This window comes from Nycticebus coucang, chromosome 13 (assembly GCF_027406575.1).
Source record: "Nycticebus coucang isolate mNycCou1 chromosome 13, mNycCou1.pri, whole genome shotgun sequence".
In the NCBI taxonomy this organism is placed as follows: Eukaryota; Metazoa; Chordata; class Mammalia; order Primates; family Lorisidae; genus Nycticebus; species Nycticebus coucang.
Window position 1 is genome coordinate 16,010,888 of NC_069792.1, and position 11,562 is coordinate 16,022,449.

The 11,562-nt window shown below is 39.6% G+C and overlaps 1 protein-coding gene across 1 annotated transcript; it reads left to right on the forward strand.

Moving 5' to 3' along the window:
* The first annotated feature begins 5,344 nt into the window (after nucleotides 1–5,344).
* Nucleotides 5,345–6,323, forward strand: LOC128563778 (peptidyl-prolyl cis-trans isomerase-like 3). Its single transcript, XM_053559235.1, has 2 exons — nucleotides 5,345–6,132; nucleotides 6,197–6,323. Exons 1-2 carry the CDS (start codon nucleotides 5,774–5,776, stop codon nucleotides 6,321–6,323), a joined length of 486 nt encoding a protein of 161 aa, XP_053415210.1. The 5' UTR covers nucleotides 5,345–5,773.
* The last annotated feature ends 5,239 nt before the right edge of the window (nucleotides 6,324–11,562 follow it).

Here is an 11,562-nt window from a genome sequence, read left to right on the forward strand (position 1 = left end):
AGGAGGAGCACCCAAAGGTCTGCTTTAAGGGAACTACTTGACACAAAATTAGATCCTCTCAAAATGCTCTCCAGTTTACTTTCCATACAAAAAAGTCCTAAAATGCTTTACAACTGTGATAATCAGAGTTCGTAGAAATTTTATCAATAGTACCAAAAAGTCACTGATCTACACTGAACACCCAATAAAAGATTTCATATCTGATCTGAGCATTGCGTGTATTTGATAAACCAAATGGTTACAAGAGAATAAATAACACTGTCTAGCACCCGTAGCTCAGCGAGTAGAGTGTTGGCCACATACTCTGAGACTGGCGGGTTCGAGCCGGGCCCAGGCCTGCTAAACAACAATGACAACTACAACCAAAAATAGCCAGGTGTTGTGGAGGGCACCTGTAGTCCCAGCTACTCGAGAGGCTGAGGAAAGAGAATCACTTAAGCCCAGGAGTTGGAGGTTGCTGTGAGCTATGACATCACAGCTCTCTACCGAGGGTAGCATAGTTACACTCTGTCTAAAAAAAAAAAGAATAAATAGCACTATTTTGAAAATGAAAAATAATTTCAACACTCAAAGTATGCAAGTAACTTTATAGGCAACATATATATGGCTATATTATCTAAATTGCTCCTTGTAGGATCTATAAGTCAGAATTTTCTTCTACTTTCAACATAAACAGACAAAGTTTACCAACTTTAATTCAGTACCACCTTTTTTTTTCCGACTTTACTTTCACTTATTATGGAATTACAAATACCTGTAAATAAACACTAGAATATATCAGTTCAGGAAGTTGCTAGTCTCAATTCATCTGGTGCTGATGGCAATGAAAGTAACCGCTTCTGAAATTCACCAGCTACTCTAAAGGATCCTCCCCTAGGAGCACCTCAGCCACAGTAAGACGAGGTGACAGTGTCAGAGCTGTCCCTTCCTCCCTCCTTTCATTCTCTCTTTCACATAAGCACAACAGACGTTGATGACACCTCTTGAACATATCAAAATAAATTTTTTTAATTTTTATAAATTATTTTTTAAAAGATAAGGGCAGTGGGATCATACTGATTTTTCATCTAATATAAGCCCAACCCTTAATCCTACATAAATTTCTATCTAAAATAACCCCAAAACTGGAAACAAGGTTAGAAATTGAACCACACTGCAGCTAGCAAGTTCTCTGGATTGATAATTTAAAATATCAGCACTTACCTAAGTAGCTTTGACAGAACCAGGGCTTCCTGGGTTCCCAGGCTTCCATTAGCCTGGGACACAGCAAAAACTACTTCTAGCTACAACAGTGGTATCAGACAAATAAAATACATAGGCACATAAAGTACTCCATTTACTACCACATTTATGCGAATGCTTTGTTGCCCGATTCCCCAGTTCCTCCTGACACAGACCATGTGTACACATCCTCACAAACGGGGCGTGGAGAGCTGGGCTCTGACTACCTAGATCCCACTACCTGGCATTACTCTTTCATCCAGGAATCCCTTGGTAACTGAAAACTTGATTGGTTTGTTTATAGGAGGGAGTTTTCTCACTGAATTATAACCTGACTTAGCTTGCCTTAAAGTATCTAGTACCCATGACTACATGCAGGTAGTCACATGGGTCATATCTACACCACTGCACACAGCAATTTCTAAAGTACTAGCTCTTCTTCTATTATTTCAGCTTTGCTTCACTTCTGTCTCTACTTACTACTTAATTACAGCAATTGGAAATTCGTACTTGATAGGCCTTCATTCAGATGCATGCTCGAAGTAGTTACACAAGATGTTTTCTTTTCCTGCAATGCCCTTGTATTTCCCATCCATCACCCACCTTCCTTGGTCTCTTTCTAAATGAGGCTCCCCTAGGAAGCATTTGTTGGTGACCTTAACCCACACTGTTCATTATCCTCTAGTGTTGTACATTGTTTTCTTCTCACAAAGAGGACTCCAAGAGCTATTTATGTATCCCTTATACACAAGGCCTTATTCATGTAAATGTTCAATATGTTTGCTGAATTTAAGCAAATTCTTAATTCGTTGTTTGTACTTTATTTCACTAAATTCCTGTATCGCATTTGTAACTTAGTTCATTTATAACATTTTTACTATGTGAATATAAAAGTAAGTCATTCAAGCATCCTTAAACTATGGCAGGGAACAATATATAACATGATAGATATTTCGAACGTGATATGTCCTAAACAGAGTTTTATACCCCAAAACTATCTTTCTATCCCAGCATTCATTATCTGTAAAAAATGTCACCATCATTCACTCGCCCGGCTTCTCAAGCCAAAAATCTTGTATCATCCTTGCCTCCACTTTCTCGTTGCTAACTTGCTTTTGGCATTTAAGAATACCCTTGTTATACCACCATCTATAAAATGAGAAGAATGATATTTACTATCTTCGGTTTTGGCGAAGGCTGTGATGTCTCTTCTGCACACACAGTTTTTCCCCAGAAAAGTTTACAAAATGAAAAATAGATAATTATATAATAGTGAGGACTAAACAAAGGCTGAATATAACTGTATTTTCACTTGGGGTATTTTTATAAGATGCGTTCACCTCACATTTTGAAGGCTATCTGACAATCTCTAGTAAGTGTAGATATGATAAACCCTTACGTTTTCATGGGCTAAGCATCAACAGGCCTGTCCCTGTTAACAGTGGTACTGCGTGTTCACAGAGCCGCTCACAGTGGCCTTACGCTCATCACGCCATTTCTCCCTCATCAGAGCACCAGGACATGGTCATCACCATTTTACAGATGGATGTGTTGGTTAACTTGCCCATGGTCACTAATGGTTTCAGTGCTAAAATTCATTACAGAACCTCAGCTAACTGATGCCTGGTAGAGTGTGTGTTCTCCGCTAGAACCTTTTCCTGGCAATTCTTCCCTCTATGAAATCAGTGGCAGAACCCAAATTTGTATACATATTACATGTACACACACACATGTGCTGCCCGTGTGCGCTCCCATACACACATGTGTGTGTACACAGACATGCACTCGTGTACACACAACACCGACTTTCTATAGGTAGCCAAAGAATCGGTCTATTTCGGGAATTCCACGCCTACCCCCAAATTCAGTGGCCTGTCTTTCTTGCTCCCTGAAACCAGCGTATTTCTTGAGAGGCTTGAAAGGAATCACCTGAGACCCCGTTGATGTACATTAAATTAGTCACTCAGTGCATGACACTTCCCCACAATGACATCCCTAACACCGATGACCAAGGCACCCCTCCCCTTACGGAGGAGAGTGGAGGTGCCAGGAAGCAGGGTGTGCCCCCAGAGCCACCATGTAAACATCCTGAGAGGCAGCCCAGCCTCCAGGTATGCTCAGGTCCATTCCATCCATTTTAAAGCTACTGCGGTTTATTGAACAAATCTCTTGTGATCTGTGCCTGTTCAGCATGTGGAGAGGCTGGGGGAGCTGCTGTTATCTTAAATAACTGTTCCACCAAATGAACACTGTGCATGCCCCTCCGCCTTATAGAAATAGAAAATAAATCATCACCAAAAAGCTTATTTTACAAACCCACAAATCGTCAGAAATACAAATGCTTTGCTTTCTATTTCCATGTTTTAATAAAGACTCTCCCTCTCTCTCTCTTTTTTTTTTTTCTGGACTCACTCAATTACAATATCACTATCAGTTCACATTACAGGTCAGAGATACGATGCTTAATGTATGAGGAGCCTGTTCTCCTCTCCTAATAGCCTGTCATTCCGGGGATTTGAATGTCAGAATACAGCCTGCCGCAGTAATGCTAGTCGGCAGCCAGATGATGAAAACTTTGGACAAATCATGAAGAACACTCCAGACCCACATCATGGGAAGGTTACTGGGGAGAGCCTTTCATTCTGCTTTGACCCCTTGATCTGACAAGTGACACCTACAAAATGAACAGCTCTCCAACTTAAATTGTTTAACTGTAGCCTGATCAGTTTTATTATCTTGCTAATCCAGATATCAGCCGTTTCATCAGAATGGAAGATATGCATATCATGAATTATTTTGACACGGGGACCTTTTAATTTTTGCCAGCAATATTTCACTGCCCCAATCAGGGCCTGCAGCCACTGAGGCCATTCGCCCCCCCGGATGTCAGCGGACAGCGCACTCCTGACAGCCCCAAATCCCCCGGGAGCTGTAAGGAGCCGGCTCTGCGGTTATTATCACCTGCTGTGGTCATGCATCTCATTACAGCACCGGCGCCGGGGGCTTGGGGTTCAGGGCGTCTTCTTCAGGAATCTCTGCCATTTTATGGCCTTGCCAAGCTCAGGGGTATAATTTCCCTTTTTTTCCCCCTCAGTAGAGAAGGGAAGGAGAATTTCTAATAAAAACAAAGCGCTGGGTAGGCACTGCCGGGCGAGAGCGCTCAGTGCAGGACATTAGGCAGCGGTAAGGCAGCTGGAAGGGCCAAAGTTTATGAAAGCAATGGTTAATCAGCAGAATGGTGCACTGTGGAGAGAAATAAAGAGATTATTGGGGGGGCAGGGATGCTCCTTTCTAAATTGCAAAGTGCTAACACTGCTTTCTTAAGGAAAACTCTCTTTTCTCCTTAGATACGTTTCTTAGTTCCCCTCTCCTTTGCTAACCATTCTCTTCCTCTGAATTTTCATCTAAGAGGATCCAGCCCTACTCCAAGCCTGGACCATGTTGTCCGCATGCCCCGAATGGCATCCTGTATTCCGTAAGTTGCACCGAAGAGCCTCAGGAAAAGCTGTTACATGTACTCGAAGGCAGTTGTAAATGGTGGTATTCAATACATGACAGAACACTTTCTTTACAAGTACCCAGGGGAGGAAGTTTTCTCTCATCTCACAAACAGTTGGTCCATGTTTACCTTGGGAGCACTGTGGGTCATCTGATTTATTGTTTCCTTCTTTACCGTGGTCGCTAGAAACCTCAAAACTATATCTGCTATTCTTCCAAAAATGAAATATAGAACCACCTTACGATTCCAGTCGAACAGTGGTTGGCGGGACCCGGAGGAGGAAGGGAAGGGAAGTTGTTAATGGACGCGAGCGTCCGTATCGCAGGATGAAAAGAGTTTAAGTGATAGACGGTGGTGACGATTGCACAGCATTGTGAATGTACTTAATGCCGCTGAACTGTACCCTTAAAATTATTTACATGGCCAATTCTATCAAGGAGAGCACCAGGAGATTTTGTTCTGCACACTCAAAAGGCCACACTTACCTTAGTGCTCTGCTATCAAATATTAAATTTCTTTTGTGTGTGTGTGTGTGTGCACGCTTGTGTTATTTCATTTAATTATTATTTTTTTTTTATTGTTGGGGATTTCTTATTAGGGGCGCAGCGGCTCTGGGTTGGGGGAAGGAGCCGGGCGGACGTGGTTCTGTTCGTTTTACCGCGAAGTATGGGGCACCCTTAGAGGTAGTTTCGGGTTATGCTTCTCGTCCCAGTGTCGTTGTTAATAAAGCTCCTTTTCGCGGCCAGATTTCAGGTGGGTGGGGATAAATGACAGTTCTAGACGTTTTGGTTTGAGATAAGAAGAAAGGAGGAAGGAGGTGAGAAGGTACCGGGCCATTCTCTGTTAGTCCCGCGCTCAACTTCCGCTAGTCCAAAAAAAAAAAAATCACCATTTTGAACCAGTTGACCTATGTGGGCATCTGTGGTTGCATCTTTCCCCTTTTAACAACGGCTGTGCAAACCATACTGCATAAAGACTTATTTTTGAGCATGTCCGGTTAAGAGTGAGATATTAAATAGTCCTTCCTGACTATTTAAGCCATCAAGAAGAAAAATGTCTGTGACATTGCATACAGATGTAGGTGATATTAAAATAGAAATCTTCTGTGAGAGAACACCCAAGACATGTAGGAATTTCTTGGCTCTTTGTGCCAGTAATTACTACAATGGATGTATATTTCATAGAAATATCAAAGGATTCATGGTTCAAACAGGAGATCCAACAGGTACTGGAAGAGGAGGTAGCAGTATCTGGAGCAAGAAGTTTGAGGATGAATATAGTGAATATCTTAAGCACAACGTTAGAGGTGTTGTATCTATGACTAATAATGGCCCCAACACCAATGGATCTCAGTTCTTCATCCCCTATGGCAAGCAGCCACATTTGGACATGAAATACACAGTATTTGGAAAAATAGCATCTCACAACAACTAACAGAGCTGAATGATAGTGGATTAAATAAGATGGACTGACATGGGTAATAGATGGTCTGGAAACTCTAGATGAATTGGAGAAGTTACCAATAAATGAGAAGACCTATCGACCTCTTAATGATGTGCACCTTAGGGACATAACTATTCATGCCAATCCATTTGCTCAGTAACTATAATAGACCTGGACAAATACTTGACAAACTATTTGCCAGTACACACCTATTGTGGTTTACCCAGTTTTAATTATGTCAGAGATTGCATCATTTTTCTGCTTGTTTACAGCTAAGATCTGTGATGAAATGTTGGTATGGAGGGGAGGCAGCCCCACAGTTTTTATCCCCATTCTTAGAGCATATTCTTACACCAACTACTATCCAATGTATTTTTTAAATCTTAAAAATGTCTTTTCAATTTTTGTTACATATAAACTTTTATTTTTATATGCTGAGCCTCAATTAAGTCCTGACATTTTTGAGTACCCTAATTACATACTCTTACCATATATAGTCCAAAAAATAAAAAATAAAAATAAATAAATTTCTTATTAACTTTCAAGGAAGGAGCCCCATAGTTTCATTTTGTGCAGGGCCTCACAAACCATATGGCTGGTCTTTGCCTCCAGTCAACAAGGAGCATCTTGGGAAAGAAGAATGTATCTTATTTTTTGTCAAATACCTAGCCCTGACCCAGTGCCTGATAGGCGAGTCTCTGAGAGATATTTAATAGAAACACTGAAGCTATTTGGAGCCCTTTATTTCACAGTCCCCAATAATTCCTTCTTCATTATCATATAACAAACCCACTCCGGATAAAGCCCGAACAAACAGGAAGGGTAAGCCACGTGGGGCAAAGGCAGGATGATGAAGACCACCAAAATGAAGAGAATACCATGCCCCGGGTCTTCCCTCAACTGGAACCCATGCAGGGAAATCGCCTGTGATGAGAGGAACACGCGCGTGGTACACCCACAGCCTGAGCAGCGGCAGCACAGGTCCCAGCTGCAGGAGGGAACTCCACCTGGGTTTGCCCGCAGGCATCAGTATTAACACTATTTTTAAAACTCCCCAGACGTACGATTTCACAATTTCTCTAGATAACACAGCTTAGCCATCCCACCATTCTTCACAATTCCTCTGGGTGGAATGACTTTGATAGCTGTAAACCTCAACTAGAGAGAAATGCAGAGAGAGAATGGAGCTGGACAAAAATGGTGAGAAAGGGAAGGAAAAAGAGAAGGCAGGCAGGCAGAGACAGTCAGAAAGAAAAGTAATAATTGGGATTGTGGCTTCCGGCACACAAAGGCTTTGTGATATCAAACTTCCGGTGAGGATTGTCCAAAAGCAGGGCTTACAGATCCTTTTTTATTCCCTCAAATCTAACAATATTTAAAGAAATTTCAACTGAAGAATGGCCATTTGGAGTCTCTGAAATTTGTCCATTAAGTTCTATTTCCACGAGGACCAGGGGCCAAAGTAAATCAATGACATGAATTTGAGGCAGAAAGGGGGGAAGAAATAGAAAGTAGGGGAGGGGGGCCAAGGAGAGGATTCGAAGGAAATGTTGCCCAGGGCAGCATTTTCTAATTTGCAGACTTTCACTCAGCCATCCCCCACCCACATGCTCACTCTGTTCCTAACGGCATCTTCATCAATTAAGATTCTATGAGACTGGCAGGCTCCAAGATCAACGGTACCATCCACATATTCACTATTCCACTGGCACAGCGAACAATTCCGAATATTAAAAGTAAAGCAACACATTCTGCCATGTCTTTTGTATACAGACAGCTGAAGCTATGTGAAAGTTTGGCACCAAAAGGCCAAGTACCATATTTTCAGCCACCCACACGCCAAATCCTATAATAACTACAGACTCTAGATGTGAAATTTTCAGACATTTGCGGTGAAGGAAAACTAATAGTCATGTTTCTTCACGTGCTTCCTTTCCTAACAGGCCAGTTTCTCAACTTTAAAACCTCATCGATGTAAGCTAAAGAGAACAAAGGGTGCTATGTAGATATTTTCACCAGATGTCAAATGGTGCTTATTTATTTAAACAGAAAACCCCACTTTGTACATTTGGTTCATTTAGTGGTATGTGCTCTGTAACAAGTATTTTTTATGAGTAAAAAGCTGCCACTAGTGTGCTTAAGTTACAATAGGGCTTCGGGAAAGTCTGTTAGCTGAGACTAAATATTGCTCTTTTTGGTTCTGGTTGAAATGTAAATTCCACTCCCTTCCTCCCTGTATAATAGGAGAAACAATATAGCTAACACCATACGAAAACTAATGAGAAATCCTTCTTCTGTGGTCAAATCCAGGAGCAAAGGTGTTCAGTCTTGCTGTGATTTTGGAGTTAGATATATAAGCTACACGGTATTGACTTTTTCAAAGATAATGACAAAATATATTAGTTCCCCCCTGTGGCCTGGAAGGGCCATAAGAACCTAAAGGCTGAAAGTTAATATTGCCCACTCAGTAAAAATAATAAAAGGGTGAAACTGAAATCCCTTTGAGCTTCAGCAGATAAGGAGAATGTTCACTTGTTCTCTACGAAAAGGGACTCCATGTCCCTCATTCCGCCCAATAGAAGATGTATTTTCAGGTCAGATCTCTGTCAAGGAGTTTCTCCACCTGTCAGAAATTAGGTATTTGAGGCAAGGTGAGAGACATTTGGACAAATATGACAACTTGCTGAGATTAGAAACAGATGAAATATATCAGAAAGAAGCAAATATACGGGAATGTATTCCCGGATTGTCAAGTAATCAACTTCAGATTCAACAGAGCATAGTGAAAAGTGCCTACCCCCTTAAAAATAGAATAAAGAATGTGTTTACAAGGATAACTTTGAACAAGCACTAAGAGAATCCAAGTGTTCTCTGATAGTCTAAAAGCCCTGATATAAGAAGAAACCTACCAGCACAGAATGACCCTAGACATAAATGGGAATGGAGGGGACTTAGGGAAGAGTCAACAGCACCTGGACAATGTGATAAAGGGAACCCTGGCTGAACCTGAGCACAGGCTATTCACTTAGTTCTATTTAGTGAAAAGTTTTCACCAGTTCCTTGATGAAGAAAAATTGGCCAGACTGTGTGCCACTTGTGATGTACAGCACATCATTTTATCAATATAATTTTTCAGTAACATGTGCGCAGTCTTCATCCCATGTTGTACTTCATCCATACATAACTTTTCTTTTTCAAACCCAAGTTTAAACAGTTCATTAAACTTTTTATTAGAGTCAAAAAACTAGAAGAAAAGGGGTTGAAGTAATAGTATAGTGAAGAGGGCAGGCGCCTATGGCTCAAAGGAGTAGGGCGCTGGCCCCATATGCCGGAGGTGGTGGGTTCAAACCCAGCCCTGGCCAAAAACTGAAAATAAATAAAATAAAATAAAATTATAGTGAAGATTTTGACATCTTTTCTTTTTTTTTTTGGCAGTTTTTGGCCAGGGACAGGTTTGAACCCACCACCTCGGGTATATGGGGCCAGCACCCTACTCCTTTGAGCCACAAGTGCTGCCCAAGATTTGGATATCTTTATTTATCAAATGTCCATAGATGAATTTTCATGAAGTAGCACCTCTTACAGAATGTTAACTTCCATTCCTATCAACATGACAGCTTTTATTTCTGAAGAAAATCCTCTACTACAAAATATCTGGCAACATGGACCATTTTTTTAATTATTTTCAATAAATATCTAAGCTCACAAAAAAGTAAACAAAAACCCGGAAGGCCAAAACAAAGAAGCAGAAAACCAGAGCAGTGAGTCATCTTTGAACTTTTGACTATATTAAGAATATTTACTATTCATCAAAATCAAGTGGCTTGTGTTTTAATTGCCAAATAAGGACAAGAGACAAAGCCTAAATGTGGGTCACCGAATAGGAGTCCCCCTATAAACTAAAATTTCAGACAAAGAGTAAGTTAGAAAAAAATCAATGCTCTAGCCCTTAATAGTAATAAGCCTTTATTCCACGTTTAAAAACAAAACAAAACAAAACTCCATTCTGATTATTGGAGACATGAAACTGTAGGTCTGCATCATAGTCCAGAAATTAGTAGCTTGAGATAGCATCATAAAAAATGGTACCTGACTTTTAACACCTTCCACAGCACCTAGAAGAACCAAGTGCAAAACCTACTTGAAAGAACATGTCTTCAATCCATTAAACCCAAACTACACAGGATTCATGTACAAAGATCCTAGTAAAAATGAGTTCAACATCCAAAATTACAAAATTGTATGGAGAAATAAGTGACCATAAGCAAAACTTATGAGAAATAAATAAAAAAAATAGCAGAATTAGAAGCCTGGGAATATCAAGAAATATAACTAATGAATGGAAGGTATAAATAAGTAGTAAAATTAAGATAAAAGTAAGATCTTATCAAAAAAGATGAAAGACAGAAATTCATCTTTATCTTGTATAAGAAATATTTTTGAAAGAACAATATAAAAACTTTAGATATAGTCATAAATATTTAAAACTCAGAAAATGTTTTAAAGAGTAAAGAAGACATGGTTAAAGAGAGAGTTAGAGAGCTAGAAGAAAAATGGAAAGGAAATAGAATGGAGCTCAGAAAAAAATGAAAAAGGAAATATGAAAAAAGTTAAATAATAACTTTATTGGGGAATAATTCATAAATTTAAAAATTCATCTATTTAAAGTGTATAATTTAATGATTTGTATTAATAGCATTTCACAGAGCTGTGAAATGATCACCACTAATTTTTAACATTTTTATCACCTCAAAAATAATCCTCATACCTATTAGAAGTCATTTTCTTTTTCCCTCTGCTCTCAACCTCTAGCAACCACTAATCTATTTTCTGTCTCTATGGATTTGCCTATTCCAAACATTTCATAATAATTACATATAAATTTAATTTAATTTAATACAATATGTGCCTTTCTATCTGGCTTCTTTCTCTTATCATGAGAAAAGATAACTTTCTCCACATTGTAGCACATGTCAGTATTTCATTTCTTTTCATGGCCAAGTAATAATCTATTGAATGGATATACCATATTTATGTATTCAAGTATAAGTTAATGGACATTTGTGTTGTTTCAATGTATTGACTATTATGAATAATGTTGCTGTGAACAGTCATGTACAAGTTTTTGTTTGAACATCTGTTTCCTGTTGCCTTTGGTATATTCCTAGAAGTGGAATTGCTGGGTCATAAGATAACTCTGCTTAATATTTTGAGGAACTGCCAAACAGTTTTCTAAAGTGGCTATAACATTTTACATTCCACCAGCGATGTATGAAGTACCAATTTCTCAATGTCTTTGTCAACATTCATTATTGTCAACCTTATTTAAGCCATCCTAGTGGGTGTGAAGTAGCATCTGATCATGGACCTGATTATCTTTTCTCTAATAACTAATGATG

Excerpts from the sequence above, each read along its gene's own strand:
- LOC128563778 (XM_053559235.1), top strand. The coding sequence starts at position 5,774 with ATGTCTGTGACATTGCATACAGATGTAGGTGATATTAAAATAGAAATC. Across the intron at positions 6,133-6,196 it reads AAATACACAGTATTTGGAAA|GGTAATAGATGGTCTGGAAA; the intron begins AATAGCATCTCA and ends TGGACTGACATG.